Source organism: Parasteatoda tepidariorum, chromosome X2, assembly GCF_043381705.1.
Source record: "Parasteatoda tepidariorum isolate YZ-2023 chromosome X2, CAS_Ptep_4.0, whole genome shotgun sequence".
Classification (NCBI taxonomy): domain Eukaryota; kingdom Metazoa; phylum Arthropoda; class Arachnida; order Araneae; family Theridiidae; genus Parasteatoda; species Parasteatoda tepidariorum.
Genome location: NC_092215.1, coordinates 24,714,613 through 24,731,635, shown reverse-complemented (window position 1 = coordinate 24,731,635; position 17,023 = coordinate 24,714,613). Strand labels below are relative to the sequence as shown.

Here is a 17,023-nt window from a genome sequence, read left to right as displayed (position 1 = left end):
TTACATGTTGAGATATCAGAGTTCGAATTTTTCAGCAATCTCATGAACATCATCTCATCAAATATTTACTGAATTTAAAGTTATTTTAAGTAACATAAAAGAAAGTCACTGTCATTTTTTTTGTTATAAACCAAATAGAAATTTTAAGCTTTTATTTTTTTCGATTAGGTGAAAGATAGTATTTTTTTAAAACAATTTTGAATTTTATTCCTGCTATCTCTTATGTTTAAACACATCACCGATTTACTTAATTTAGGTTTCCATTAGGTGGTAGAATTAAATTTGATGATGAGTAAAACAATTTGTGAAAATTAAGCCTAAGTAATTCAACGACCATTAAATAAATCGGTAGCTAAGCAACAGATTATCTACAATATTTAAACACGTTGAAAAACTGTTTATCGCATTATATTCAATTGTCTGATCTCAATTCATTAAAAAGCTCTTAAGCTGTTATCTTGTTAGAAATATGCTGAAAAAATTCTGTTAGGTTTTATGGATATTTGTTTCTTTGTTTTTGTTTTTATTATATAAAAATTTAGAAAGATTTGATTTATATCTAAGAGAAGTATTTAATAGTTTTAAAATGAACAAAACGGATGAATTACATACATTTTCGCCCTTAAATGTAGACCAATGGAATGAAACACTTTGAAAAAATTAATGTAAATGTTGTTTTTTAACTATTGGGGTATTAAAATACGCTGTAAGAAATTTCTTGGAAAAAATGGTTAAGTAACAATTTAGTTAATTGTTATTTTACCATATTCAAGCAAAACATTCAAATAACCATAAATTAGATGGTCTGTTAACTGTGATAAAAACCGTTTATTAACTGCGTTCACCTAATACGGTAATTTTATCGTACCAACTACTCCCAATTAATGAAGCCACTTAGTTCTTTGAAGCTGGAAACATATTATAGCCGAGAAGGTTAATCTGTCAATCTCATGGCCGACTGAACATGGGTTTGAGTCCTAGCGTTGACAGTATAATATTTCATCCATTTCCTTGTGCACATGAAGCAATTTCAGTGTCATGCACTCCACAATATTTGACCCTGGACTATTAGGATACGATACTCTCATTCACACATAGATGGCAGCACAATAAATCGGCTTAACACAAAAAGTCTACTATTTCCCATCTCTTACGATCGGTGAAGCAACCAGGCAACTATTTAAACCGCATTCGATGGTTCATTTTATAAAACACAGCCTAAGTCCAAGGCTTATTACCTAACCAAAATCCTAGCTCCAATGTCTCATTAATTTTACTTAATTTTCTCTTTTTTTACGGTTTTAAAATTTTGCTAGTTGTAAGTGAATTGCTAGTGAAAAACATGAATATAAAACTGTACGTTTTTATAAAAAAATTTATTAACGTATAGTTTTGCATTCATGTTTTTTAGCCATACTGGTTGTAACCTGTTTCAATTTTGCAAAGGTGAAAAACGTTCTTTATCTTAAGTTTTAAGATAAATTGGATGGATATGTTTAACTTCAACCAAAAAGGATGTTTTTAACATTACGTTTAACCAATTAACCGTAAATTTTGCGGTTAATTGGGTGGACAGACTGCTACCACTTATTTTACTGCAATTTTAGAATGAAAATTCAGGAGTGTATTAAAACCAGGGAGGTCTGAAAACATTACAACAACAAAAAACAACATGTGATGGCATTAAGAACCACGAGTAGGGAAAATGAAAATTTATATTTGCTATGCGATAACTTAAAAAAACGTAGTATATCATTGCCAATTGCATTAAAACTATGAGTAGATTACGGAACTACAGAGAAATCTGTCAAAACGGCCATTTTTGCAAGATGTCTTCTTGTCTAAGTTTATCTCTTTTAACCAAAAAAAAAATAATTATTCCACATATGAGAAAAAAATTACTTTTGAGTTACAGCCAGTTCTCATGCTTATATTGTGAGTTGACCACTGAAAACACATTCGTCTTATGGAGTTATTATATGCTATTTTAAGTGCATCATAATTTGATAAAAAAAATCTTTTAGCCATACATTTTTTTTTGCTATTTGCTCAAGTATTAGAATAACTAGGCCATTCGTCATGCTTTAAAATTATATTAGAAACCAGCCTAATCCTCTTTGTGAGTTAGCCAAGTGGGGAAAACATGAAGAGTCTGTGTTTGTTCTGTAAAGGGCGACAAATTTGATAATAATAATATATAAATAATAATATTTGATAATAAATAATAATAATAAAATGTGTTTTGAGATGCTTATACCTATTTTTCAGGATTCAAAACTGTATTATAACTGTTCTTAACCATATATCAATTTACATTTTAAGGGCTGCTTAAGACACTAATGGGAAAAGTTTAATATTAAACTAAACAGAAAAATGTAACCAAAGAGGTAAAGGTCTTAGCATTTAAGAAGAAAATAATGCCCGAACATGAGTTGTTCTTTTAATAAAAATTATTTATGAGAAATTTAATAAGATTTAAGAAAAGATTTCGTGGAATGATTTTCCTTATTTTATTTTAAACTTATCATTTTGAACATAAATGGTTAAACCATATTATTTTCGGAATAGTTATGAAAGTTAAAAAGATAAATATGTCATAATGGACAAAGCTGAAAAATTGTCTTCAACTATTGGTATTTTTCAAAAAAGGTTTTAAACCTATATCTCTCTTTGTTAAAAAGTTCCAAGAAAATTTTAAAACAAAGAATATATGAATGATCTTTAAAACACTCATTATTTCTAGTAACATGAAATTCAAGTTAAATACAAAATTATATTTAATCATTAAAACGAGATGATTTTATGATTTTATAGTATATATATTTTAATTCTGGTTCAAATTTTATTTAAAAAAAAAACATTATTCATTTCAAATCAAATATTCTTTAAAAAAATTTATCTAGAGCTTTAAAGAAAGCGGAATTTTAAACTTCATTATATCCTTCGCACATTATATATTGTATGCCTTAGAAAGAAGATTACTGTCTGTTTAGTATAAAAATTTCTTAAAAAATAGTTTCAAGCCATCTGTTTCGTCAAATTTCTTTGAAGATTAATCCTTTGGCTCTGTGCCCTTTGGAAGAAAGGCAATTGAGGCCAAATTCCGAAAACCATATACTAGACAGAGTATCTTTCAGATGATTCATTTCCTGCTATCATTTGTGTAAGGCAGTGTGAATATAACTTCCACCTAATTCTTTGTTTCCTTTTGTGTAGGTGTAACCGGAAGAGATAGCGTCAAGGTCCCAGTATTGGTATTCATACATGGTGAGTCATACGAATGGAATGCTGGAAACCCTTATGACGGAAGTGTTTTGGCCAGCTATGGAAAAGTTGTCGTAGTCACCGTTAATTTCCGACTTGGAGTTTTAGGTAAGACTTACTATCCAATTTATCTTCTTTTTATGCCATTTTTCACTATTTCTGAAAATATTTAAGCATCCACTAAAGGATGAAAGAAACAGTTTAAAAATTGAAGGAGTTTCATCAGAAGCTGAAAGTAAAATGGCTTAATAAAATAGCAAAATAATTGAGAAAGTTGGCGGAAAATAATTTTAAAATAATAATAGAAGTAAATAATAGATCAAGAGGGAAACAATAAATTAATTTTGCTTTAAATAATACCCTTGATGCTTTCGAATATTCGTTTGAAAACTAAATAAACTTAAAACACTGAACAGGTTTTTTATTGATTTAATACAGTACTTTTGTTAAAAATAGAAGGGTTTTTAAAACACCATCCCAGTATACTGGGTTCGGTATACTAGTACCAATATATGCTGACTCTAGTATGCTGACAGCTAATGAAACAACAGTTCTGGTATTATACTGGTATGTGAAATACTGCTTCAGATGTGATATCTTATTCGGTATCATACTGGAAACTGAATAATACTGGCTTTTAAAGGACCGATTCCAGTTTGATTATTAGATCCGGTATGATACTGGAACCCTTATGATACCGGCTTATGAAACACCAGTTCCGGTATGATTATCAGATCAGGTTTGATACCAGCTTAGGAAGCAAAGGTTTCGACTCAATATTGGGACAGGTATAATACTAGGCACAGTATTGTACCGGAACCGGTGTTTCATAAGCCAGTATAATTTTTTTATATCGGAAATTTTTTGTTATAGGGATGGGGTATATTTAATAGAAAATTTTTAATCCATACATTAACTTGAAAGTTTAAAAGTATGTGTAAAATTAAGGATGCTTGTCGACGACTATGTCGTCATATGAAATGATTCCTTTTTGAAAATAATATGCTATTTTCATATCTGTTGTGAATTTGCAACAGTCACTGATGAAGTTGCGTCAAGTAGTTCAGCCAATATTTAGCCAATGCACACTATGATTACGTTCATATGGATGACGTTAATAAAATAGAATAAATGTGTTTAATAAAAATGCAAAGCGCTTGTGGTCTAATTTTTCAATATTGAAAAAAATTACTCCAATACTGAATAATTTAGGCTCACAAAAATTTTTAAAAATTGAAAACAAATCATTGATTTTTATAGATTTCCTCTAGGTGAAAAAAATATCACCAAATTTTTGATTTTCAGGAAAGTTTAATAACTCTTAAAGTATTTAAGTAATTTTTTCCGTTCTACAGCCCAGATATTTTTCACGGCAAGACGGCATATATAGTTTAAAATTATAACTTTGCTTCAAGAGAAGGGTAATAACTGTGGTTTTTTTATTTTCCTTAACGAAAGAACTTCAAAAAATCTTGTTAAGCAGTTCAAGTAATGAAAGAGCTTGCTTTTCTATAATGTTGGTAGTGATGAAATAGTCTTTATGTAATTAACTATTGCTTATACGTGTAATTTTTTGTTGAAATTACTTATGAAAGTAATTTCTGGTTCTTTTTATTTATACATACAATTTTTGGTAGATATCAATTATACTTCTAATTTCTCGTAGAAAATGCTTTTATGAGCAATTATTTCTAAGTGCAATTAGCAGTTGCTCTTGCTTATACGTGTAATAATTGATTGATAATACTGACATGCGTCACGCTGTGTCACATTACATATTGTTACGAATTTGTAAAAGAATATTCTTTTGTTATGAGACTAAATGTCTCAGACGGACTTTAAATGAACAGTTTAATTAGAAAATTTGCAAGAAATTCGTGAAATTCAAATGTAATTTAGAGAGAAAATAATGCTTAATGAATTTTTTATGAAGGACTAGATTTGGCGACAACTTCGCCCACTTGACTATTACCTTGGTGAGTTGGTGACAGGGGAAACCATTTTGGCTCCAAAATTATTGTTTTGGAGCCAATGCATACGAAGTAATGCGAGAATCGTCTAGAATCGTGTTAAAAGTTTTGGTGATTCCTCGCCAAAACTCTGTAAATAGGAGTGTGACTTGCAGAGTAGAGTAGTAGTCTACCTGTGACTGTTGTAGTTTTCTGAACTTAGTTAGTTGATTTACCCGCCTAATATTTCAAATCCTGTGCGCTACACTGTTATTTGAGATATTACTTATTATTGTCTTTACTGGTTCATAACACTTATACCTGTAATTACAGTTTATGTAATTTTTTACTCATTTTTAGCGCCCTGAATGCATTCATTACATTAATCATGTAACAAATGCATAGCAGCGTTAAGATTTAATTTCTTACTTAGTTGATGACTTTCTCTTTACTGTCGGTAATTATCAATTAATCTCCATCAAACTATCAAGGTAAAATAAATAATAGAATTATTCCTACAAATAGCTGGTTACTAATAGCTGGTTTATTCCTACAAATTAAGGTTACGTGATCATATTCGAAAGACGTCTTCCTTTAAAAATGTACATAAAAAGTTGAGATATGAGAAAGAAAACGTATAACATCAAAATGCATGCTCCTTTCACTAAAAAGAAACAAGGGGAAGAATGGAATACAGTTAATGAATGTATTGCATATTAAGACAGAGTGAAGAATGAATTTCTATCTTAACTGATTACTTTTTATTTTCTGTCTATGATTAATAATTAGTTTCCATCAATTTGTAAAAAAAAATAATAATATATTTAGTCCTACAAATAGCTGGGTTATAAGGTCAGTTGATAAAGTCTGAATGACGTCATCCTCTAAAAAATATACATAAAAAAAAGTTGAGAAAGGAAACTTAAAATATCAAAACAAATGCTTATTTTACGAATACAAAGGGATCGATAGGAATATAATTTAAATATTGCAGATTAAGACAGGGTGAACAATAATTTTCTTAACTAAATTGGTGATTTCCTTTTTTCAATTGATGATTAACAATTAGTCTCCAGCAATTTATCAAAACAAATAATAATAAATTTCGTCCCACAAATAGTTAAGTTATAAGTTCACGTGATCAAATCCGAAAGACGTCTTTTTTTAAAAATGTATACAAAAAAAATTTGGAGAAATGAGAAAGGAAATGTAAAACATCAAAACATATGCTTCTTTCGTGAAAAAAAAGCAAAAAAACAAGGGGAACAAAAGGAATGGAGAAACGTTTCAAGTTATCAAAATAAGTGAAATACAACAATTGGGGCAGAACATTCGATTTTCGATTCTCCCCTGTGGTAGCAGTGACGCTGTTTGGCAAGATTTAAAAATCAATGAATTTCGATTCACCTCAAGTAAAGTTTAATTAAATTTTGTTCTCAATCCAAACTTGAGAGCAACAAACATTCTAGAATCTTTTCAAAACCCTTGTATTACTGAACTTACCCTCTCTTACTTAAAAAAAAATGTCCTGCTTCTCTTTGTAAGTGTATCGAACGCTTATAACAAATAATTTCGAAAAATGGATGAATGGTTTTAAATTTTTTTCACTCCTAAGTTCAATATATCTGATTTTTTTCAGTGTATCTATAATTTATTTAAAACCTATTTCTGTTTCTTTTATTATTTTATTTATATATTCAATGAGTTTTCATGGAAGAAGAATCTGAAAAGTGTGAAAATTTTATCGTTTTTCTTATTTATCTATAATATTTGATGAAATCGTAAAATATTTTTCATGAGATTTTTTTTTCTCATTCCAATCAAAAAACTTAACTTGTTACTTGAATCAAGAGCGATTTATTTGTACTAGTATTCTATTTAATAGATAATTTCGTCACTAAGCTTATCGAAACTTCTTTTTTCTGTATATGCCTTGGGTAAATTGAAAAAAAAAACCAGATCTCTTCATATGATACTGACATTTTACAATGAAGAAGGCCTTCTTCATTGTAATTGAAAAAAAAAGTATTTTCGTTGAAATTTATATGGAAGGATTCTTTGGTGACCCAGGCAGAACAAATCACACCACACATTCGAAATGCATTTACAAAGAAATATGTTAATTTTGTCTGTAGACTTGCAACACGTAGCTTCTAATCACAATTATTTTTAAAACATCGCGTCGGAAATTGTTTATTAAGGACACAGCTCAAAATATGTGTTTAAAAAACAAACACGGCGAAAATGCGTGTTTAAACAAATAAACACAGCTTAAAATATGCTCTTAAAAATAAACACAGCTCAAAAAAGAAATTTTAGAAAATAGACACAGCTTGAAATGAGTGTTTAAGAAATTGGACGCAGCTCGAAATGCGTGTTTACGAAAATGAACGCAGTTATGTTGGAAAGCGGACATAGCATTTGATTCCGTTTTTGAATTTCTTTCGTGAATATTTTTTTAATGAATTCAAAGTAATAAATGAATGAATTTTAAGTAATGAATTCAAATATATTCGCTGTGTGATATCCTTCGTTGTATAAATCGCATGGTACATTTTATTAAGTTAGTATTTTTGGGAAGAAAGAATTTAAATGTCAACAATTGTTTTAAGGAGTCAAAATTGCAATGGGTCTTCAATATTTGTAAAAGTTTTAACATATTTGCTTTGTAGGAATATAGAAATATAAAACTCGAATATAGAAATATAAAACGTTGTTGGAATATAGAAATATAAAACGTTGTTGGAATATAGAAATATGTAGAATATAGAAAAAATATTGTTTCGAGTTCTGAATACAATAAATATATGACCTGAAAAGTTACATCTGCAAAATCCCCTGTCTACCCGACTCTGCAGTCTGGGATTTTGCTCCATAATGATTCTCTTTCGAGTTTAAAATTTAAGGAAACGTAAGTAGGATAAGCTAACCAGTGAAGGAACACTTAAAATTCGCTTGTCTTTTAAAAAATCATATTCATTTCAAAATTCGTAATTTTAGTTAAATGACAGCGTCAACATATTTGTTACTAGTTGCAAATTATGTAAAAAAATTGTAGAGACTTTACATAACATTGTTTTAAAGTTTTGGTGGTTCAAATAACAAGAAGTAAGAAGACCAAGTAAAGGAACAGCTCTTACCAGTGAGTGAACACCCAGTAAAGGAACACTTAATTTTGGCTACTTTTTAATGCTCTTTATGAATTTATAAGCCATGCAAATATTTAAAAACAAGCCTATTCTTGAAATTATCGATATAACATATAAATACTTGGAAAATTTAAACTTTTTTTTTGTAATCATGAATTGAAAAGTAAAGTGTCAACATATTAACACATACTGTTCATTCACTGGGAAATTATTGTCCAGTAAAGGAACATGCCTGTTCCCTCACTGGTTAGAAATTGTTTTTCGTATTAACATACTTTTGATGCGGAATATCACTAAAGGTACAAGAAAATTAAAGTTTTTCTTTTATTTTCATTGACTTAGAAAAAAACCCAATAAAGGAACACTTGTTCCTTCACTGGTTTTTCATCGTTTGGTGATCCAGTGAATAAACACCCCCTTATCTCAGTACTTTATTATGCTATGATACTTAAAAAAAATAAAACGTAACTTCAATAACTATATTTTGAGTTCTCCTTTTCACAGTGAGAAAAATAAAACTATTACATGCAATTAATTCCACTTCAAACATATAAATACAAACACTCACCTTATAATTTTTTCAAAGAAACAAGGTGTTGCAGAGATAATAACAAAGTCAAAAAATTTTCCAGAGAAGTCTATTTGACCAGATAATCCAAAACATTGCTAGATGACTTCCTATTGTTTGGCAGTAAGCTATTGTTTCCAATCAATCTAAAGAAAAACTTTCAAATTCTTGTTTTTAATCAATATATATATGAAATGTTCCTTCACTGGGTAGTGTTCCTTCACTGGTTGGTTAACCCTACTAAATTCCTCTTTTCGTTTTTAAATCTGAGTTGAGCATGCGCATTTTTTGGAGTGCCTAATCTCTTTAGCAAGCATTTTGAGCTGTGTAATTTTTCTTAAACATAATCTTTGACTGCGTCCATTTCCTTAAACACGCCTTTCAAGGTTATGTAGATATTCTTTAACACGCGTTTTTAGCTGTTTCCAAAATAAAAAGCTCACCGACGCATTGATTTTTGTTTTTATTACTCAGCAAAAAACACCATCTGTAAATGAACTTTGCAACTGTTTCTGAAACTTGGTAAAAAAAAATTATGTCCTTTCCTAAGCACATCATTTTCTTCCATTTTAATTTCATTGATTTTTCAAATCAAATCATCCATCATTTTTGAAACACCTGATTTGTATACAATTGCAAAAAAATTGTTTCTGTTTTAGAATAAATGATGATATTTTTACCAATTTAAAAAGCATTAGATAAAAATAAAAATTCCAGGTAACGAAAGTTTTGGAAACAAAATTGTTATTGTACACTGTGCAAGATAACAGCTGTAAACGACAGATTTCTGCATACCCAAAGCTTAAGGAATCGATTTAAAACTTCAGTCAGTTTGAAGAATGATCTCTTAAGAGCAGCTGGTGAAGATATTTCAACAAACAATTTCACAATTTTCAAAAGACTAAGAAAATGTGTATTAGCTCGATCTAGTACAAAAAAATGTGGCTTTGTTCGGCATCTTGAAGTGCAATTTTACAAAATTAAATTCATTAAATAATGCTTTGCTTAGTAAATCAAATATCTCATTAATTTTGCGTTCAAGTAATTGATTTTAATCTTAATAAAATTTGAAAGGTCAAAACTTCATAAAAAATTGAAGATGTTGTATTGAATTTTCTAATTCAACGATTTCGTGGAAGGAATAAATGGATTTAAATCAATAAAAACTTTTCGGAATAAGTTGATGAGACGGGGTTTCAGTCCCATGAATGCCTTCAGCAAGTTTGTTTCCCCCACCATTTCATAATATTGAATCTGTTATGAATTATATTTAAAGATGTTAGTGAAATCCTATTCGGAAAACGCTTTTATCTCCGTTTATTGTTTGTATATAGTTATTTTCAGTCTTTGAATTGTCTTTGACTTTGATTTTTGTTAAATACTCAAACGTGGAAGCAAATTATGAAATTAGAAAGAGTAGATGATAAATATGAAGTTTCCAAAAATTCAAATTATGTAAATTCCTTGAATGCAGGAGAAATAGAAAAAAGATTTACTCCACGATCAATTACTTAACACATAAATTTTTTCTACAATTTCTTCATTAAACCAAATGTGTTTTTTAGCTTAATTATTCCTCAAACAGCAGATGTTGTCGATCTCTTTACTGATTGCAATCTTTGAGTCACGGCATATGATTCAAAGCAATAAGCTAAAAAAAATATAGTCTTCTACATTGGACTGGGATTCGAAAAAAGGTCGAAGTTTTGTGCATATGCGCCATGACATATTTGACAATGCCATAATAAGAGCACAGAAACAATACTTAAAGCAGAATCACAAGAAAATGGAAATATTACACAGGTAGAAAAAATTCTGGTAAAATTACCGTACAATACAGTAATAGCGTTTCTGACAAAAAGAGAAAAAAATTGTGCCAAATTAGAACCAAAATAATATATTGTTTTTAAACCATTCATTTAGTAATTTTTTCCGTTCATACGGTGCCTGTTTACCGGAAGTACTAGTTTTAAAAACTATAGTTCTTATTACCACACATTTGGTAAAAATAATGCAAGTCTGAAGATTAAATTTAACAGAAGAAATGGCTTTTATGCCATGCTCTAAGGTATGATAAAATTATCAAATTTTGTAACACATTATGAAAGCATATTTTATTGATAATTTTACCAAAACTAGTATCAAGGGGCTTCGATGAAAATTACCAAACTTTATGGTGCTTCCGTACAGCTAGAAGCGCGGTAAATTTTACCATATTCTGGTAGTTTCGATTATACTTTTCTTTCTCACAGTTCAAGTGCATTAAATCATTCTTTAGAATTGCACGTGACTATAAGACCTAAAGAATAGCTACATTTACAGGAAAACGCTCTTTTTAATCTGTAGAGGAATTGTTCATCCTGTCTAAGGGGTCTGTCTAATATTTTTTTCGAGGACTGTATGAGTTTAAATGCTTATGAATAGTGATTTCAGAAAAAAAGAACAAGATTTTGTTTACCTTAGAAAGAAAGTTTCAGGCGCGGCTTTAATGGCTATCGCTCGAAATATTTGAATTAAAATTCGAATTATCCATAACTTTTTAAAATTGCATTTTTTTACGGAATTTTAGGGACGCAGCAGAGAAAGAATCAAATTCTTCAGAATTTGAAATTAAATGTAAAATCAAAGAAAGAAATTCATATTTGTTCAGATTGCTTACTAAGAAAACAACTTAAATCAATGAGTTTCAATTATGTGATACTTTTCTTGGGAATAAATTAAAGGAATGCGGTTATTTTGCAGTTTTTCGAGGGAGTGGGTATAACAGTAAACTACCTGATGCCCTCTAATAATGTAAACACTGACTACCATACACTTTTCTGCTATGTTCACACCCGCCTAAAAGTCTGGAAGTATTTTTCATAGCTTGGTCTAGGTTCCTTAGTTCCTGTGGTTAAAAGCATTAAAACTGAAAGTGGACATTTTGGACAATGCTGTTCTCCCAACTCTTCGGCAATTTTTCAGGAAAGACCCATTTCTCCTCCAGAAAGATAACTTCTTTCATGTATCGAACCTTGAATAACCATGCATCAATGAAATAGACTTTCAAAAACTGGACTTGCCCTCTCAAAACCCCGATCTAAATCTCACCGAAAAGTTGTGGAGGTATTTTCCATGGTTTTGCCATGGTTCCTTAGTTCTTGCGGTTAAGAGCATGGAATCTGAATGTGAGCATTCTGTAAAATGCTGTTCTCTCAACTCTTTGGCAATTTTTCGGGAAAGGCCCATTTATCTTCCAGAAGAATAACTTCTACTTTCATATATCGAAACTTGAACAACTATGCAGCGATGAAATAGACGTTCAAAAAACTGGATTGGTCGTCTCAAAGCCTCAATCTAAATCCCATAAAAAATTTCGGAGGTTTCTTTCGTGGTTTAGCCTGGATACCTTAGCTCCCGTGGTTGCAAGGATCAACTGATTGTGGCAACGATCAACTGAATGGGGACATTCCGTGCAATACTGTTATCTCAATTCTATGGCAATTTTTGGGGGAAGGCATTTCTTCCAGAAATATAACTTTTCCTGTCATATATCGAAACTTGAACAGTCATGTTTTAATGAAATGGATATTGAAAAATTGAATTGGGCTTCTCAAAGCCCCAATCTAAATCTCTAAGAGAGTTTTCTGATTAATTAAGGACAGATTACACAGCCTGTCAAATCAACTATTCTCATCGATCTCAACTATTCTTACCGATATAAAAGGGGGACCAACTTATTATTAATCACCAAACTCGCCAAATTTTAACATTGTAACTTGACTTTTTACAATTTAAACTATGTAATATCATTTAGTATATCATAGTTCTATTATTTTTGCAGAATTTTAATTACTTTAAATTATTTTAAATAAGTTATTTTTAGTTACTTAGAAAATACTTAAAAAAATATCTAGATATACATATATGCCCTGTCAATACGAAGTTTACCGGCATTCTAAAGATTATTAAATTTCCAAACAATCGAAAATTCAAAAATCGGTGGTAAAAAGAGTAGGTAGAATTCTATTTCTTGATGAAACAAACGTCATTTCTTTTTCAGAAAAACTTGCATTTTTAATACATTATTCTCTTTGATAACGAATATCACGATGCAAAAAATATGAATATACAGATATTTCGTTACTAATCTTTCTTTTTCAGGTATCTTATGAAATATTCAACTGAAACGGGTTTATATTTCTTAACATTCTGTGTTTTAGAAATATTGGATGCAGAGCCCTATATAAATTTTATCATTTGTTCACAAAACATTTTAAAATAACATAGATATTTAAAATAAGAGGTTTGAGCCAATGATGATATCATTGTTATTTCTTGTAGTGGAAAATTTGTTGCATTGCATGTAAAACCATTTTACACAACTACGTAACTGTTAAATACGTCGTTTGTTGCCTGACGAGTGGCTGTAAGATTTGTTGTAGTTTAAGTAAGAAACGTGATCTCGTCTCGACGAAAACATCAAGATTACTTTTGTTTTCTCAAGATTAGAAATGGCCACCAATTGTTTCTGCGAGCTTTAACAAATAAAGTTTTGTCTTCAAATGACTCTTTTATTTAACTTCCTTGACAATTTTCAGCTATCTTTAAGTGCACTTTTATTACTAGGAAAACCGTGCCAATTACTAAACTGTATAAATTGACCAAAGTTAAATTCACTGGTTAGAAAATTAAACAATTTAATTAAAATTTAACAATCGTTGCTTATTCTTCGGTTTATTCTTTATTAGCTTAAGCGTATCTACGAAGGGAAAGTCGAATGAATGTTGCCAGCGCACTTGAAAATTTTCAGTTCTCTTTACATGTTTTTTATTGCTAGAAATAACGCGTGGATTGCTGAACTGGATAAATTTAAAGAAATAAAATTTTTTGCTGTACATTTGAACAATTTTGTAAGGAATTACGAATACTGTTTGTTTTTTAGTTTAGACTTCTTTAATTTTAGTATGCTTAGGAAGTTACAATTGATTGGAACAAATAAAATTTTGTCCTCAATAGATTCCCTTATTCAATTTCTTTAAAAATTTACAGTGACCGTTTATTTCAAGGAAAATAGTACAAATTAATAAACTGGATGAATAAAACATAGATTTTTATTTTTTTGCGAAAATGAATTATTAAATAAAAATATAACTAGCTTTGTTTTTCAGTATATGTTTTGACAGTGTAAACAAACATAGGCTAGGATAACGGAATGCATTACTGCGGATATAAAGATACACTTTATTTGCTTTGTTGTAAAACGATAATGAATTGAAACGGGTAAGTTTCAATTTTCATTTTACCGTACATCAATGTTAAAAATACCATGCAGAAAAATAAACCTTTGATAAGCGAATATCGAAATTTATGAACATTCGAAAATCAGTACAAAAGTATATAATGTTTTACCGATTGAGTCTTTGCAATACCTAGAGACGACTATTTATTTATTTTTCGAAATTTCCTGCAGGGAAATTTCTATACAAATTTGGCGAATTATTACCTGCATATAAGGACTCATGTGTTTAGTAAGGAGAAGCCAAGTTCTTATACTTAGGTGGAGTTAAGTTTCAAAGATTTATGTCTTCCAGAGGAAGAATTGAGCTCTTCTACTTCCATTTTTACGGGGGATGAAAAGAGGTGCCTGAAAGTAATCTTCTTGCATCACAAGCTTAATAAAAGGCCTTTCAAATTTATGACATTCTTTGTGAAGAATCCACCTTGCAAGAGTAAATAACCATGTGATGTAAAGAGCCCATGGAGTTAGACACTAGGTGCACACCGGTTGGAATTAAACAAAGGACCTACACATTCTTACTCCGTGCTGCGGCCCCCACATGTGTTTTCGCCCTAACGCCCTAACCTACACAATGGTAATTACCGATAACAAATACGCAACTATCTCACTCCTCGTTAGATAACACCACTGCATTACCTCACCTCGTTACGTAGTTCAAAGCAATTCGACTGAAATAGTCTCCCGTGTCTTCAACGTCAAATCCCGAACCGCACGACATTGGTGACTTTCCTCATGGCCACGCAGTTTCTAAATCTCGTGAAACGCTCACGACTTAATACGCATGAGACTATCTCAATCTCACTCTATGAGTTGTGTACGGTGACTACTATATAAAGATTCTTAACTCATCTTGGTCAGTTATGGTAGTTATCGGATTTTCCACGGTGGTTAGAGTGACTGTTACTATAGAGGTCCTTGGTTCGAACCTTTCTGGCAGTCAAGGAGCATCTTTCACACACCCATTCATAAGCCGATCATCACATGCCTAAACTTTTTCCTGACTTGGAGTTGTCTAAACCCGATAATGCTTGCCTGGAAGAACCAGACTTTGAGAACCGAAAGTTGAAAATCTGGGTTTTGTTTCTCTTTTACCGGGTCAGATAATAGGCCTTGTGTAAATATATCAGTATAGCAAGCCTCGTGTAAATGAAGAGTTATGACTCAGGTTTGATTAGCAGAAACAAGGTCTTGACTCTCTAAGAGTCATATGGCTATTAGGCTGTTCGATCCTCGGTTTCCAACACAAAAAATCCTGTTTATAACCTTTAAACTGTTCTGACCCTAACAACGAGCTTTTTATTCTTATGATTATTTTTCTGCATTGCTTCGATAACTTATGAGTAAGTCTAAAGCATTAATATCATCTAATAAATTAAGAAATAACAACTAAGCTTAAAAGAACTTTAACGAAATGACCCAGAAATCATCATATACTACTAGAATTTGATAACGATACGGATGTTTTCTACAACTGAGACTGAAAAAAATAAAAGTACTGAAGCAACAAAAATGAAGCTGCCGTTTTTATTAATTTGATTGTTGGTAGTCAAATCTGATTTTAGTTTTTAATTTACCTTTTTATCAATTAAATCTGCTTTAAAATATAAGAAGTTTTTTTCAGTAAATACGTAAAAGGAGTTCATTAAATTTTCGGAAATTATTACAATTATATTGCAAGTAGGAAAGGGATATAAGGAATTGAAAGTTACTAATTATATTATTATCAATTTTAATTTGACTATCAAAAAAAATTGTGAATTATTCTTTCGTCATTTCACATGCAAGGAATTCACATGCAATATTTTAAAATCGAATTTCTTTTTAAGTAAATAAGCACTACGTAAAAGAAGGAGTTCACTAAATTTTTAAAAATTGTTACAAATATATTTACAAGTAGGAGATGTAAAGAATTGAAAACTTCTCATTATATTTATATTAGTAAAATATTTTAAATTGAAAAGTTTTGATTTGACTTTCAAAAAAAATTCTGATTCATTCTTTCATCATTTCAAATACAAGGAAAGTAATTTTCTCGTATGAGATTCTTGACATTTCAATCGCTTTATTATTTTACAATCTTTAAAAATATATTTAAAATATCCAGAGGCTAAGTGTCGAATCTTTTGACTTATTTACTTTGCTCTCCTGATATTGAAAACTACAACCATCTGATTTCTAATTAAAACTTTTTAATTTAGAGATTGAATACCAAAAAATTGTTATCTCCGTTAAAGGAAAAAACTTCTGATTTCGTGACATATGATACCAAAATCTAAAATAAGTTGTCTTTATTAGAGATTTTAACACAAATTCTTCAGTAAGTATAAACTAAATAACGATTTATAACATTTTAAATAAATTTAAACACGCTAATTAAATATTTTATTAAAAAGTAAAAACTAGGTTTAAGTTAAAGATGATAATAAAGTTTTATTAAAGAAATGGCGGCAAAAATATAAAAATTGATTTACATATTTTTACTCTTAAAGATTTGTATCGCATGTCTATAAGGAACTTTTCTGTATAATGTAAAGTTATGGAAATAAGGAAAAATATTTTGCATAACTTAATTTTTAAAAAGAAAAATATTGATATATATTATGAAAAATATATTTTGTCTGATGCCTATATAAACATCAGACCCAGAACATCACAGTTTAGCTGTAGGAATATTTATAATATGGTGTCAATAACGTTACAAAGTTACAAACCTCGTTTTTTTTTTTATAATTCAGCAATCTTAGAGCTATTATTTTATTTATGACATAATTTATGCATGAAATGACGTGCTTCGAAACAACAAACAACAACA

The 17,023-nt window shown here is 29.9% G+C and overlaps 1 protein-coding gene and 1 long non-coding RNA gene across 2 annotated transcripts in view; one reads left to right on the top strand and one right to left on the bottom strand.

Moving 5' to 3' along the window:
* LOC107448874 (neuroligin-4, X-linked) overlaps positions 1–17,023 on the top strand; it is a 310,204-nt gene that overhangs the window by 245,797 nt on the left and 47,384 nt on the right. Inside the window, exon 2 of the mRNA XM_071188081.1 lies at positions 3,217–3,372. Within this exon, the coding sequence (XP_071044182.1) occupies positions 3,217–3,372 (156 nt within the window). The remainder of the gene's footprint in view (positions 1–3,216; positions 3,373–17,023) is intronic.
* LOC139427195 (uncharacterized) overlaps positions 1–17,023 on the bottom strand; it is a 91,795-nt gene that overhangs the window by 37,920 nt on the left and 36,852 nt on the right. The gene's annotated exons all lie outside the window — the stretch shown is intronic.